Source organism: Sitophilus oryzae, unplaced genomic scaffold (genome assembly GCF_002938485.1).
Source record: "Sitophilus oryzae breed Bouriz unplaced genomic scaffold, Soryzae_2.0 scaffold_169_pilon_pilon, whole genome shotgun sequence".
In the NCBI taxonomy this organism is placed as follows: Eukaryota; Metazoa; Arthropoda; class Insecta; order Coleoptera; family Curculionidae; genus Sitophilus; species Sitophilus oryzae.
Window position 1 is genome coordinate 974,241 of NW_022146390.1, and position 17,102 is coordinate 991,342.

Consider the following 17,102-nt stretch of genomic DNA (forward strand, 5'->3'; position numbering starts at 1 on the left):
TGATAGATATAAGGCAATTTTAACAGTTGATATGGAAAAAAGATAATTATTAAAATAGGATTGCCTATATAGATTTTTATTTACAAGCTCAATTTATTTTTTGTTTTCTTTATTACAAATAAACTGTAAACGATATTACTAACGCTACAATGGAGCTGAAATTTTAACAAATTGACGAATAATCAAGATGGCATTTATTAAATAGTTCAGGAGAAAAAAACGCCAACTTAAACAACTTTGAAAAAGCTGGAAGTTTGTTAATAGAAGGCAAACTTTCGAGACGTGAGCTGTTTTACAACAGCCAGTTAGTTCAGCTATTAAATATTCGGTTTGGTATTTGCTAGAACTTTTATTAGATTAGTTAAGAATGGAACAATTTGGTTTAACGCCATACATATGAATAAGAGATTTATAATTACGTAGACACTGTATATTGTTTAAAATGATTTACTTAAATCTACAATATACTGTACTATAATTCATATTAGAGAAGCTGAACAAATTAGCCAAAGGAAATAAATTCCTCTTACTCTGGGTACCAGCCCACCAATGGATAAAAGGTAATGAAAAAGCAAACGATCTAGCTAGAAAAGAAGCGAACACTCCACTATCTGGATCAGAACCGTTTTGCTTTTTAAGTGAAAACCAACTCAAAGTGGAACTAAAGAATATAGAAGATTCCATACTTAACCTGGAAAGGGAATTCTCCAACAGTCTAAGACACTCCAAGAAATTTCTTGATCTAAGACACTAGAAGAAGTTTTTCTGGACTTCCGACCGAGAAAAGTCTAAGATTTTCCTTGATTTTAGTATGAACAATCTTCGGATTGTCACGGTGTTTTTAACAGGATACTGACTCCTTAATGAACACCTATTAAAACTAAGAAACAACGGCGAATGCAAATTCTGTGGAGAAGATGGGAAAACACCAGAATACCTCATAACTTGAGTGCGCCGAGAATTAATGGAAGGAAAACGATTATTTAACTTAGAAATAAAATTATCTATGGTGTCTGAATGTGTGTCAAAAACAGCAAAAATATCATCCACATTTGATGTATCATCGTTGTTCCCAAGTGTTCCAATTCCACATACTTTAGGCTACTTAAAGGAATTACTGAACGCAAATGGTCTCGACAACAAAACTGTGAGTGAATATATTGAGCTTACATCGTTATGTATGAAACAAAATTGTTTTCAATTTAATAACAACTTTTTTGAACAGCGGGAAGGTACAGCAATGGGTAATCCATTGTCTCCATCTTTGGCTAATTTATTCATGAGCAGGTTTGAAGTGGAGGCTAAGAATCAGTTTGAGTATTTTCCAAGAGTATGGTTTAGGTATGTGGATGATATTTTTGCTGTTTTTTGACACACATTCAGACACCATAGATAATTTTATTTCTAAGTTAAATAATCGTTTTCCTTCCATTAAATTTACGCATGAAATTGAGAACAACGACAGATTACCATTTCTAGATGTATTAGTTATTAGAAATACTAATAATTGCCCGGAATTTGATATCTATAGGAAAAATACGACCACACGCAGATATATTCCTAATGAATCACATCATAGTGTTGAACATAAAATGGCTAGTTTAAATTTCTTAGTTCATAGATTACTTAGTTTCTCACTTTCCAACGAAAGATATGAAATAGAAAGAGATTACATTAGGAATGTAGCTGAGTGTAATGGATATTCTCCTTCACTAGTTGATAAATTAATTAGAAAACGTATGTATAGGTTAATGATTTCCGAAAATTCGACTTTTCAAGTAGAGAAAGATACGTCTAAATATTTTTCGATACCGTTTGATAGAGAGTTATCCCGTGGTCTAAAAGGAATTTTTAAGAATGTCAATTATAAACTTGTGTATAGTGCTAATAATAAATTACAACAATTATTAGGTAATCCAAAAGATAAAACACCTCCACTGGAAAGGTCGGGTATTTATGAAATTTCTTGTAAAGATTCTTATCAGAAATATGTTGGGCAAACTAGAAGATCAATATTAACTAGATTTAAAGAACATTTAGCTCAGATAAGATATGGTAGACCGGATAAATCTTGCGTTGTCGAACATATTGTTGATAATGAACATTGTATAGATCTTAATAATTTAAAATTAATTAAACAAGTCTCAAATTACAGGCAATTAGATGCATATGAAAGCATCAGAATTAATAAATGTAAAGATAGTATGAACAGAGACAACGGTCCAATTCCTTCAAGTTCTTTGTTCCTACTACTCTAGTGGCGGAAATCTAACTGTTACGCTCAGTGGGCTCTGACTCGGTTGGCTAGAATTTGCCACGCCCACTCGGTGCCCACTGAGCGAGTATATAAACGCTCAACTTGTAAATGCAAGACCAAGACCAATATGTTCTTGATCTTAGATTTGCAATCTAATAAATCCTCTTAAGCCGAAAACACACTGAGCTCACGTGCTGTCACGTTACCGACAAAAATTGTGGAGCGCTGTTTTACATTTTACATAGTATCACAACAGTATGTTAATACATCAGAACCACACTGAAGTCACCTCATGCGTATTACGTACATCGGCAACCGCGCGCGTTCTAGCATTTGTATATTTTCTGCAGATCCACACTTTTCGATTCACACGTCAAGTCAGGTTTATACGCTTTTTGTGTTATTTTATTCCAAGCAGAAAATCAAATTCTTCTTTAGTCATAAAATACATGCGAAAGCGTTTGGGATCATTTTGTAATTCCTGAACCAAACGATGAAATTCGTCCAATTCGTTTCTTTTCATGTCTATGTTATGGACCCCCTGCTTTCCTCGTGTTTTTATTTTTCTCCTCCAGAACGATAAAAGCAGCTACAGTTTCTAGTTCCTCTTCCCAGTCCGAAGAACTGATTGAGCTGGCGCTTTCCATTACTGAAAATTTAGGAAAAACAAGCACACAATTGCCAATTTGTGTACTACAGCATAAAACGTGATAGTAATGTGCTTCTAAGCATAATATCACATATTAATCATGACAACGTGACAAGTGAGCTCATGTGCCGTAAACTCAGTGTGTTTCCAGCTTTAATCTTAGCCTTGCAGGGTTCAGTCTTGGTCTTGATCTTGCTGCAAGGTTCTTGTCTCTAATTTTTCAACAGATTTTTACTAGAGGCACTAATACATAGAATTGTTTTAAATAAATAGTATTTTAAGTAATTTAATGCAAATGAAATTTTAACAAAACAATATTTGTCTGATGGAAATTTTTATTTTTCAATATATATATCGTATCAGCATTGTTTCCATTAAAATGTTATGCAAAGGCCGGGAAAACACCATTTGCAATAAATGAAAACAATGACTTTGAACAAACAAGAAACATTTTATACCGTATTTATATATATGAATGGTTGAAAAAACATGATCGCTTTAACTAATACGGCAGTTTTCAGTAAGTTTTCACAACAAAGGTTTTATTATAATACGGTTTATTGTTGACGGCTACCATAAATAACATATTTGCTGGCAAAGTTTCGGAGAGGCTATTTTAATATTTTTCAATTCAATAAGTTATAGGGAAAATGGCGTATGGTAAATATTTTTTTTAAATCTGTACTAATATATAGACATACTGATTAATCACGATCCTGCTCAAAACACTCAACGTAAGAAGCTCAATTTTGGCATACAGGTTGATTCTAGGGTGTAGAGGTTCGATAAAGGGATTTTTCGAAATCCCAGTTCCAAGAGGGTGATACCACACCGCAAATATTACAATATTTTTTATTTAAAAAACGGTCAAGCTTCCGAAAAACTCCTTAAACACGTATATTTTATTTTGTTTTTTTACATATTTTAAGATTTTTTAAAAATGTATACAGAGTGTTTTGAAAAATATGGTCATTGATTAATAACGATCCTGCTTAAAGCGCTTGACCTAAAAAGCTGATTTTTGGAAAACATGATTGACTTTAGGGTATAGAGGTTCGATAAGAAGGGATTTTTCGAAACTCGAATTCTAAGGGGGTGAAACTATCCCTCAAATATTAAAATATTTTTTATTTAAAAACCGGTGAGTTTTTCGGAAAAACTCTTAAACACGTATATTTTATATTGTTGTTTTACATATTTTAAGATTTTTTATAAATTTATACAGGGTGTTTCATAAAATATGACCATTGAATAATCACGATTCTGCTTAAACTGCTTGACGTTTAAAGCTGATTTTTGACAAACCGATTGACTGTGGGGTGTAGAAGTTCGATAAGGAGGGGTTTCTCGAATCTCAAATTCCAAGAAGGTAAAAACGCCCTTCAAATATTACAATATTTGTTATTTAAAAAACGGTTAGTCTTCCGGGAAAACGCTTGGACAAGCATAATTTATCTGGTTTTTTTACATATTTTGATTTGTTTTAAAAAATCATACAGTAATTTCTTAACCACGATTCTGATTAAACTGCTTGACGTAAAAAGCTCATTTTTGGCAAACGGATTTTTCGAAAGTCAAATTCCATCGAGATAAAACTACTCCTCAAATATTACCAAGTTATATAATAATATCGCCATATTGTTTTTTTTTTTCATGCTTTACTTTATCATCACCATTACAAATGATTAATTCGACGCAAACGAAGTCGCTGGTACACGCAAGTTATCTATAAAAAACGTGAATGACTACAGTAAGGCGAGACAAGACGTTCTTGCGTCTGCTTTTGTTTTTCTTCTATTTTTTGTACAATGTACACTTTCCACCTTCATTTTTTCTGGTATTTTTTCGTTCCCAATCTTGTCTAAAGCTTTACCAGAAGTTCATTTCGGTCAATAACAACTTTTTTTCACTTTCAGGTAAATGCAATACCTCAGAGCCTTATTAAATGTTAGTATATTAGATAAAAGTTTAAAAAACTAATCCTGAGAAATTTTAAGTCTGTATTAAATATCAAAATTAAAATTCTTGTAAAAAATCGTTTGAAAAATTTATACTTTCTTATTTTTGTAATTTTTAAATTTAAATAGCTTTAAAAATATCTAAAGATCCAAATGAATAATGGATATTATTACTCTAATGTTTTGTATTCCACCATAACATCCATTTATCGTACAGAATAATGAGTTTAAATTGTTTTATCCACAAAATAATTTCAATTTGGATTACTGCCACAAATCGATTTAATTTGTTTATGTATTAAATTATCTCGATTGATGTTAAGCCATTAAAATAGTAATTCCATTTTTTCTTCGGTTGATGAATACATAATTATCAATTTCAGTTTATAGGCACGGGCATTTTCAAACTTCTGTCTTTGATAAATTTTCCTCTAAGTTCAATTTAAGAATATGCCTACTTTAATTAGATCATTATCAACAAAACTAGAACAATTAGACTTTTATATTAGAATTTTTATTCCAATAATGTATAATAAAAAAAGGGAATTTTTTATTTTACATTCTTCGAACTAGGTGGAAATGATAGAATTTGCAAGTGGAGGCTATGATAATTATGACGTAATATAATAATCTAATATCAACAATAAATTTAAAAAAATACGGAAATAGCGTGATTTTGATTGCATTCCATGAAACAAGGAAAGAAAAAAAATATGCTTATTGAATTAGATTTTAATTATATAATTATTTCCTTTCAATTGTAGTGCCAATGGTTTCTAATGAAAGTGTTGGGAACATTTCACATACTTCTTAATTCAACATTGTTTTAAAATATAGATTTATTGGTCATTATTCCGATACTTAATTAGAAAGTAAAATTACCTACCTTATTCTAGTTAATTTTCGTATAGTGAAAGCATTTTTTTCAATAAAATATTTTATTTCTTCATTTCTCTATGTGAAATAAAAATCCGCCCAAAAGGATACCATACTAAACAATAGGAAAAAAATGTATGATTTTATTTTTAACAATAAAAACTACGTTCATTGTTTGGATAAAGTATGCAAATAGACATATTTATCAACTTCCTTTTGTTAACGTGAGTCATGTGAACAAAGCTGAATATTCATTCATTGCACGTTTATCTGTAAAAATATGTACTGAATTTGATATGAATTGAGGTCTATTGAGATTAAACATTTATGGTTATAATCAGTGTTTTTGGAACATAACAATTAAAATTACTACTTTATTGTAAGTTTTACAGGCAATATACTATATGCTTCCGAAAAGGCTTTATATTAGGTTTTAGGTTTGTGATTTTCATTTCAGGTTTTAATATAATATGGGGGTAATGGTAACAAACATTTTGAAAATATTTTTGTCAACATACAGCGTGATTTAAACATATTTTCAAACTAAAGTTGTATATTTTTATGAATCAGTGGATTTGCCTTTAAATTTCCATTCCAAAAATACCATAATGACACTATACCAAGTAGTTCTTGAAGTATAACCGTTTTAAAACTAAATTTACTGCTTATTTAAAGTTTATAACCCCCTCTCAATATTCTAAATTCGAAGAATTTAAAAATAATAACAGGCAGTACTATAATAGCTTCTTCTTCCAACATTCAGTCTACCAAAATTTGCAATCTTGTTTGATATTTATAGGGTGAGTCAAAACTAAATGTGGAAATTCTCTCCACTGTTTTAAATAGAACACCCTCTGTTTTGCATCATAATCTAACAGTTTTGTTTAATCTTTTTTTATTAAGCACTTCCTATACCTAAAATAGACATTTAATGGTAAAATTGTGTTTTTTTTTGAAGACATGATTTGACTTTTGCTCTTTCAATAGTATTAGGCATTTACTATCGGGTACTACAAAAATACAGCGTGAGCTTTCTGCCATATAATAATGAATATTACCTTTGTTTACTAATCCATTAGTTTTGAAGATATTTTCATCGGAAAAGAAAATTAAATGCCCCAATGATTATGAACTGAATTAAGCATATGCATTGAGAAATTCATTCTTCTGATAAGTCATTTAGGTATTGATGATTGATGTACCTAGTTCCAATTGATAAGGATGAAATACATTAATCTTAATCTCTTCTTTTGTACAGCATATAACATTTCTTTTTTTTTGTATAATCCACATTGCCTGTCCTATCACAAACTCTCTTTTGAATTTCTTGAGGTGCCCTTAAATCTGGATATCTTTGATGATAAATTCTTCATGGTAAAAGAATATTTTTTGTTACACATTTATTAATTCGTGACGTTAAAAATTGATTATTGAGCTAATTAAAATGTGTTTTTACTTTGTTGTAGATATGTATGTAGTGATGTTGGTAGCGAATATTTCCATTCGAATTTTGCAGGAAATTTCAGAAATTTCCGAAATATTCGGTCCCAAAATCGCGAATATTCGCAAAAATCCGAATTTTTCAAGAAATTTCTTTTGAAAATTCAAGACATTGAGCAAAAATTTAACGAAAGTGTATCAAGTATGCCTATTCTTAAATCAGAAGAAAAAGAATGCTTCTGCGCCTTAGAAAATAGAAAACGTATGGCTCTTAAACCAATGCATTTTGCCGCGAATCTCTTGGACCCCTCTGTTTCCTGTGAGAGCACCTTAACAATGAAGAACACATAGCCGCTATGGAATTTATCAACAATATCACCAACAAACATCCTCAGTTTGTCAATAATAAAGAAGCCATTTTTACAGATGTAACAAATTATTGCGCCAAATCGGGTTTATGGGCTCTCGACTACGTTTAGATGTCAGTTAAAAATGTAGACTGTCTAAGTTGGTGGCAAGCAATGTGTAAAAATACTCAGTTGAAATATTTAGCTGTTGCTCTGCTGTCTTTACAAACGTCATCTGCAGCCACTGAGAAAAGTTTCAGTACTTACAGTTTTATCCATACTAAAAAAAGGGATCGCTTAACTGCACAAAGAGCCGGCAAAATAATGTTCGCAGCTCATAACAATAAATTATTAATACAAAAACAAAAAGTAGATATGGAGCATGATATTCAACAACCATTCTTCAGAATCAGAACCAGATGATACATCAAATATATCTGATTTGGAAATAGAAACTGACGAAAACAGTGCTACTACTACTATCATACCCTATGAAGATGGGACCAGCTCGGCGCCTGAAAGTATTCCGGAATAGAATAATTCAGTTATTTGTGTTTTACGTTTTTTAAATTTATATTTCGTGTCTTTTTGTTTTTCTTTTTTAAGTTTATAGTCATAGTTCATGGTTTATGTACAAAGTACAAATGTTACTAAATGATTTTTGTTATGTGTTATGTTTATGACTTTTATGAGTTAGGTATTGTTTATTAAAAATATAACAACTAATATTATGTTTATTGTTTTTTTTCTACTTACATGTTGGTATCAAATGTCTATCTAATTTATTCGTTTATTGTATCAACAAAAAAAAAGTAAAATTGTAAAATTTCCTAAAATTACATAAATTTCCGAAAGTTTCGGAAATTTCCTGCAACAATTAAAAATTTCTGAAATATTAACATCACTATATGTATGACACGTCTAATGATTAACACCTTCTATTAAACGAGCGGAAGTCAATTTTTTTCTCTGTATTTTCAAAAACACAATTTCCTCAATAATTATTAACGATTTCAGATATAAACATAAAATTATAGATGAGCAAATACGTTTATAGTTGAAAGATCTTACATAAATTCAAAACTAACAGATACATCGTGCCTGTCTATTTCGAAATAAACCCTTTTTAAGCTCGTCAATTATTAAGGCCTTATCAAACCGAAACACGCGTTTTGAAAAAATATCTCGTTGTTCGCCTGCACTAATCCGCGAAATGGTGGAAACCAATTTGACGAGATTTTCTTTGGGGGGATGGCGAGTTTTCCGATAATAATATACGTTTTCCTATTTTTTTATATTTTTTTATAGTTAGAGATTTTTTTTCCGAATTATTATTCCTTATTCAGACAGTTTCATTACTTGCTCAAGTTAATTATAATAGATATTTACGATAAAGAGAGTTAACAGCATCATTAAGATACGCGTTTGAAAGTTGCACAACGGTTGCGTATCACGAGTTTTGTAACCACACAAGTATCTTAATGGAGTTAACTCGCGTGTATTGTACAATATTTTATCTACGTCTACCTATAAAAACGCACAATCAATTTTAAAAATTTTTGTACTTAACTACTATCCTAAAAATCAATTACCTTAATACCTTTGTTCAAATAACACCATGCATGGCAATGTCAATATGACAGTAAATAATATTGATGTCACTAGTTTAAGAAATGAGCGATTCGGAAAGCATTCCCTCTGATATTGAAGAAGAGGTATTCAGAGCCATTTCTGGATTGTTTCCAGCAAGATCGAAACAGAAGAAGTATGAATATACATACTCCAAGTATGAAAAATGGTGCACCGAAAAAAAAGTACACCAACTATGGAAATGAAAAGGTACTCATAACATATTTTTCCAATTTAGTGCAAAATAAATGTTCTACAAAATATTTTTTTCTCTTTGGTAGTGATCTAGTTAAGAAGCTCTTAACTCGTTGAGAAGCTCTTCTTCTTCTTCTGCTTCTTAACTCACTGATGTAGATAAATACACTTACGTGACTTAATTATGAACTTTCCAGATTTTCTAAGTTTTTCTAGCTATTCTGCAGATTCTTAAAGTTTTCCATCTACTGTTCGCCAAAAAAAGTGGAGGTAAATGTCTTTTTTACGGTATTAAGGGAAGTAAAAACTTTTTCTGATGATCTGTCCTCCCCAGGCACGATCCTCGCCTTGCAAGTTTATCAGCTAGTTCATTTTACTCGATGTTCTTGTGGCCTGGAACCCAAAACAAAGTTATGTGGTATCTACTTGCTACGAAAATTTTCACTATTTTGGAGGATATGGCAGATGAGTTCAGATATAGTAAAATCGTTATTAGTAAAAATAGTTCATCCCATATCTTTGAACATTTTTTTAAAATACACTAAAAGCTTATTTTAAATATCATTGCTTCCTTTATTTAGTCTGCTTTAATATTTTAATAAAAAGAAATAGAATAACTTGTCAGCTTTGATTTGAACAAATTTGCGTGTAAATTGAAGTTTCGCTGCGAGAAATAAAAGGACAAAGGTTTTGACTCCTTTTAATAATTAGATAGACGTAGGGCAGACACAGACAGACAATCTTTACTTCGCTGTTCAAATCGTTAGACGTGGAACAGCTGCGTCTAGAATATTTAAATTCAGCTTGTTGGCCCTTCAATTTTAAGCTTTAATTAAAAAAAGTCAGTTGAAATTTAAAGAAGCAAATATCTTATCTATACTAATATATAAAATTCTGAAGTGACTGACTCACTGATTAATCACGATCCTGTTAATAATAATATAATAATCACGATACACGTTGATTCTAGGGTGTAGAGGTTCGATAAGAAGGGATTTTTCGAAATCACGATTCTGCTTAAACTGCTTGACGTTTAAGTCTGAATTTTGGCAAACGGATTGACTGTGGGGTGTAGAGGTTCGATAAGGAGGGGTTTCTCGAATCTCAAATTCCAAGAGGGTGAAAACGCCCCTCAAATATTACAATATTTGTTATTTAAAAACCGGTTAGTCTTTCGGGAAAACGCTTGGACACGCATAATTTATTTTGTTATTTTACATATTGTGATTTTTTTTTTAAATCATACAGGGTGTTCCAAAAATTTGGGTAATTGATTAACCACGATTCTGCTTAAACTGCTTGACGTAAAAAGCTTATTTTTGGCAAACGGATTTTTCGAAAGTCAAATTCCAACGAGATGAAACTACCCCTCAAATATTACCAAGTTATATAATAATATCACCATATTGTTTTTTCTCATGCTGACATAAATGTGAGATTTTATCCAATTTGTATGTTAATGGACATTCTTGCTTTGCTTGATCATCACCATTACAAATGATTAATTCGACGCGAACGAAGTCGCGGGTATACGCTAGTTACAAAGCTTAAATTAAACATGCAATGAACACAATGATTTATATAAAATCTTTGTAAACCAAATGTGAATTTGTATTAAATAAAACAAGTACTATAAGAGACTACTTCCGGAGTTTATTCACTTCATCATCAGGCTAATAGAGCCCTTCTATAACTATAAAATATACAATATACTAATATGAAGAAGCACATATTACAAGTATCGCACAAAAAAGTAAAAAAACACATATAGAAGCTACTGTACGACTGACAATGTCAGGAAATAAATAAATAAATGCGGCAACTTGACATTTTTTTACAGCAGAGCTACCACCTGACTTGCCAGCGCGAAATTTAAATTCCAATTAGTCAGTACGGCGCCGAATATATCCATGGTTGGCAAAAATGAATTTAAAAATCGCGCCTTCGATTACGTAACAAAAAGTTTAATTGATATGAAATATAGTTTTGTCTCCTTTAAGTTGAATGTCTTTGGTTCAAACACATCTAATAAAATAAATCATTCTCCCACACATTATCATTCTTTCCAAGTAAGGAAAAAAACAAACGGCGCCATAACCACACAAATCGAATTATTGTCGTTTTACATAACGGTCTCTGATATTGTTCTCGGGCGGGGAGATATAACTTAAGTAATAAACACCTTATTTCAAAATGTGAAAGTGCTTATGTCGTTCGCCGTTTTACGAACGAATCTAAAAGATGATCGTAAATATCGCGTTGCGAATGTCGTTATTGTTATTTTTTGTCAGTTTTCACGCCGTCCGCCCCTGCTCGCTATTGGTCAATATCTTTATCACAAAAGAAAAGAGAAATAATGAAAAGTAGGTGTGTTAAGAGTCTATTGATTGCTTAAGTCGACGATTGTCGTAATACGCCCACTAACCTACCTCAATCTTAATTAAAATGGGAAAATATCAGTTGCGAAAATTATATCCTTTTTTTTAGTATGGGTCTATTTTAATAAACAACGACAAAAATCTCAATTTAATAATATACATTTTGAAAGTTTTTTTATATTATTCTGTGTCATTATTTGTATTTTTTAGTTTGTGTTCAAATATAATATACCATATACCGGGTGCGACTCGAAAGTGGCTCATCCCTATAACTTTTTTATTTTTTTAGATAAAAATACGATATTTAGTATATGACATAAATTAGGATTCATTGACGTATTCAATTGTTTCTGGTCACTTCCTGTTTCACCGGAAATGACTACAACTTTTGATTTTTAAATAACACCCTCAGTATATTTTTACTTTATTTGATAGAAAATGACACTCTGGATAGAATAACATGTCATGGTGATATTTCTTGAGATTTTTGCATATGGTTTATTTGAAATTGAAACATGGGGTTCATAACGACAATTTGACCCGAAATACCAAGTGTGTGGTACCAAATTATTCGTAGAAAAATGCCTTTCAGCCTCTCTAGATTGAAATTTAAAACACGATTGTTTTAAGCGAATATGTTAAAAGTTGACATATGATGTCAAAAAAGTAAGTTTTATTCACTTTTATCTCAAAAACTGCGACTTTGACTGATTTTGATGTTATTACAAATTTTGTTGCAAATAGTATTCCTAATCTTAAATTGAAAACCGCGTTTCGCTAGCTACTGTAATTTTGGAGTTACGATTTTTTAAAAAATGTTACCCCTTCCCATACCCCCTTACCAACCCCACACCCCCACCAAAAACTAATGACCAGATTCTCGGGTGCCACAGTATTTTTGTGCCAAATTTGGTTAAAATCGGTTTAGCGAATTTTGAGTTATCATGTTACAGACGGACAGACAGACATGAAAATATTTTGTATTTAGGTCATTTATGACCCAAATAACTCATTTTGAGTGAAATTAAAAAAACTTTTTTTTTGCCGATCCTAATAGCCTACCATACCTATTGGTATGGTCGGCTAAAAAGTTATAGGTGTGAGCCACTTTCGAGATGCACCCGGTATACCTACGTCTCTTGCTAATAAAGAACATACTAACGATACAAAGGCGAAGAAAAAAATAACATATTTTTTTCCGTACTCATGATTTAAATTAAATTAATTATTAAAAGAAAATTTAAATTAGTACTATTTAAACTAATCCAATTATTAAGTCAACACCAGACCAAAACTGAACCAGTATTTCCTGTTTTACATGAAACAGAACAAAAATCACGCCGCTAATGCCTAGACCGCTATTTAACTGACACCTACACATGGAAATTGGTAATTTTTGTCTTCTAAATCGCCATCGGTTCCCAATTACACAATGTCCATCGCTCTACACGCTTTGCTGGCCTTCTACCATCCCATTGTCAGTTTATACAGAGTGTGTCACATATCAGGATATGTCACAAAAACAGTAACAAATGTTTGTACAAGTACACGAATCGTCAGAGTCCGCCTTACCATTAATATTGGAAATTATAATTTATCCCCTCATAGTATATGCCTATTTTATTTTTGGATTATGTAATGGGCACTTTGTTTACTCACTTGTTTCGTCGAGCTGCTTGAATCCATTTTTTCAAATCGATGTGAGAAGTTGTGAAGCTATAAAATGTTGTTTAAGGGAGAGTGAAATACCCGGGAATGTTGAGTTATTGAATATTATTGCACCCAACAACCACGTAATTACGCCCTCCCTTACGTGTTATCATTTTTTCGAGAATTTTATTAACATATGAAATTGCCACGACACAAAGCGACGCCCAGTTCAGATTCTATTTCACTTAATTTTTACTACCCGAAACAGCGTTACGCATATTTTTATTTTGCACGATAATTTGACGTAACATGTATCGTTGGTTGCATAAAACTCACTAAAAAGACATCCAAATTCGATTTTATTTTAAAAAACAAAAGATTCACCACCAAAAAAGGCAAAAAAGGCTAACCAAGGCAACCAACACCCATTCGTGGAACTTTGTGTCGATAGACAGTCAATTTTTATTCGCAAGAGCCTCGGCTACTATCAAATTTTCGCCACTGAACGTCAAACTGTCGTGCAAAATAAAATTATGCCAGGTTACATTACACAAACATCGTACCTGAGCTGAGCGTTTTACAATTTCAATAACTGCACTATTAAAACCTAAAGTACACACACCGGAAAAATCTATGGATATCATTTTATTAAAGTTAAAAATATTTTTTTTGAATAAACAACCACATATTTGTAGGCCGATTCTTTCTACTTCGATTGAAACGAAGTAGTCACACTAGTTATTTCTAAATTTTGGATATTTGCAGAAGTGTTTGTGCATTTTTTGTCAAATGCATAAAAAGCACCTAGCATCAATTATTCGAATTTAACCTGTACTAGCTATGTTTTTATGATAACTGGCCAGAATTCATTCAAATAACTCTGTTTAGTATTAAACGACATTATGGAGCGTAGACATCTTAACAGAGACGAAATGCTAAGGGCCATGGGTATGCTCGAAGCTGGAATGCGCCAAATCGACGTAGCTAGAGCATTAAATACAACGCAAAGTGTAATATCGCGATTAAGTGCACGCTACCGTGAAAGTGGTGATGTTGCTGAAAGGCACACAGGGCGACATCGCATTACTACCCCTTAGCAAGATCATTTTTTACAATTAAATGCTCGACGCCGACCGACTCTTACAGCACCAGAGCTCAGTTTAATTCTCCAGGAAACTCATAATGTAACCGTTAGTCCTGATACTGTTCGCAATAGATTAAGAGAGGTCAACTTAAGAAGCAGACGCCCCTGGAGAACTCAACCCTTAACGAGAAGAAATCGAGAGATACGGTATTTGTGGGTTCAAGATCATGTTCAGTGGTCGATTAAACAATGGGCCAATGTTCTCTTCTCTTCACGCATGAGTCACGCTTTGGAATTCATCCGGATTCGAGAAGGCTTAGGGTATGGAGAGAACCGGGAAATCTTATTCGGTTGGAACATGTTCAGGAAGTGCACCCTTATCAAGGTGGAACAATTATGGTCTGGGGAGGAGTCCAATTAGGCCGAAAAACCGATCTCGTTTTTATTGAAAGGTTTCTAACAGGAATCACATATCGTGATTTAATTCTTGAGCCTGTCGTGTTACCATATGCCAATGATTTTGGGAGAAACTTCATTCTCATGCATGACAATCATACAGCCAGAGTGGTAAGTGAGTTTATCAATGCTCATTAATTAAACATCTTACCCTGGCCGGCACAATCTCTTGACCTCAACTCCATCGAGAACGTATGGGACGCGGTCCAAAGAAGAATTTTGAGAATGGGTATGCCTCGTGAAATTCGTAGGGATCTGGTTCGGGCCGTGAATGCAGCGTGGCAGGCTGTACTTCAAGAAGAGATCGACAACCTGATCAGGAGCATGGAGAGGCGATGTAGGGCTGTAATGAACAGTAGAGGAGGCCATACCCTTTATTAAGTAAAAATGGTTTTATCTTTTTTTTTTTAATTCACAGTTTAGAATAAAAAAAAATGTGTGTATTTTTTTGAATTCAATAAAAATCAAGGTAAATTTGAAAAATTCGGTAAATTTCGCATTTTTATTTCCAATACGTCCTGTAAACTATTTGTTTATTTTAATTTTATTATTTTATTATATCAGAAATGCAAATAATAAAATTACTGACGATGGCTGGATAAAATTGTAATATTCCTTTTCCGGTGTGTGTATTTAAATATTTGACCGAAAAAATTCGGACCGCAGGAATTTTTAAAATCAACTGAAATGCACCAAGCCTATAATATGCAATAGAAATTTCATGCATGGAAAAATCTAAAAAATTTCCATTTTGGGGTCTTAAAATATTATAAATATACAAGAAACGAAAGTTATTACTACCACAATAGGTAAACCTGCAGGTTCCGCACTAAATATCTCGCCAACCTTGTACATAATTAGTATGTCATCCTGAGACCATCGTAACGCAGGACACCCTGTATACGTGTGGGCAACGCGCCGACTTTCATTCGAATGAACACGATACACCTTAATTTGTCCACGTTAAAAAGCCTAATCGTCGACAACAAATTAAATCGCAGCTTTATTATATCGGACGAAAACATCAGTTCATAACGTACGACACTAGACACAGCGATTCGCTTTACTAAATAGGGTTTAATTCCTATATTTAAATGTATACCGACAAAAAGTACAGTGCGTTCAAGTAAACACAAAAAAAATTGAAGACGAAAATAGGCGAATCTGATAAAATGTTTAAATATACTTTAGTTTTCATTCGGATTTGATGTTAAAGGATCCACAAGGAATTCCACGTGGGAAATAGTGTTTTTAGTTTATGAAAATAGTGCGGGTATGGTGAAAATAGTGCGAAGATGGTGATAACAAGTGTGTATCAAACTGTTGTTGGGTTGCTTTTTAAAAGTGTTAATGCTGTGTCTTCAGTGTCGGCGTATATTGCACATGCATTTCTTTCAGGTATTAATAATTGTCTTATAATATTCTCGTTTCATCATTTATAAATATCAAATAATTTGGCAGAAATTAGACAGTTTCAAGTCAAAAATAGATTAATTTTTGACTTAACTTTGACTAATTAACTACTTTTAAAAATAAAACATACCTGAGAAATATAGATTTTTTTATTAATTATTTGTATTTGTCTTAATTTAAAAGTAATCGCTATTAAATGAATGTTTTGCCTCTATTCAAAATGTTTTTTTGGATCCATAATGTATTATTGTAGAAGAGACTTCCTAAATCATCTAAAAATAAATTTATAGCCTAGTCAAGGATATGGACCCTAAAGAGATCAAACTTTTAATTTACTAAACAATTTATAAATAAGAAAACAATTTATAAATAAGAAAAAAAAATAAGGAGCCTTGGAAAATAGATTTCATCGTCTAATGTTTTATCAAAGAAACTAGGCGCTGCCTGTTTTGCGCTAAGATCAGTTTCTAAGGAACTTAACTTATCAACCTCTAGAATTGTCTATTATGCCCTTTTTGAGTCACATCTTCGCTATGCCTTTCCATTCTGGGGTACTCGCTGCGCAACAAAATTTGATCGTATTTTCAAACTTCAAAAGAGAGCAGTTCGATATTTATTGGGACTGAACAGTAGAGCTCACTGCTAGAATTTCTCGAAAAATTTCAATATACTGACTCTTCCTTCTTTATTCATTTTTGAATCCGTTTGCTTAATCCGCAAGCACATATCTGCTATTCCCGAAAGGTCATCTCACAACTATCCACTTAGGA

At 32.2% G+C, this 17,102-nt stretch overlaps 1 protein-coding gene across 5 annotated transcripts in view; it reads left to right on the forward strand.

The window, feature by feature from the left end:
* LOC115881170 (ankyrin repeat and fibronectin type-III domain-containing protein 1) overlaps window positions 1-17,102 on the forward strand; it is a 216,479-nt gene that overhangs the window by 108,759 nt on the left and 90,618 nt on the right. Inside the window, exon 1 of one of the 5 annotated variants that reach the window (XM_030898555.1) lies at window positions 15,889-16,317. The exons of the other annotated variants lie outside the window; for them this stretch is intronic. Coding sequence (XP_030754415.1) covers window positions 16,215-16,317 — 103 coding nt within the window. The 5' untranslated portion in view covers window positions 15,889-16,214. Of the gene's footprint in view, window positions 1-15,888; window positions 16,318-17,102 lie in introns of those variants that run through there. 5 annotated transcript variants of the gene reach the window in all.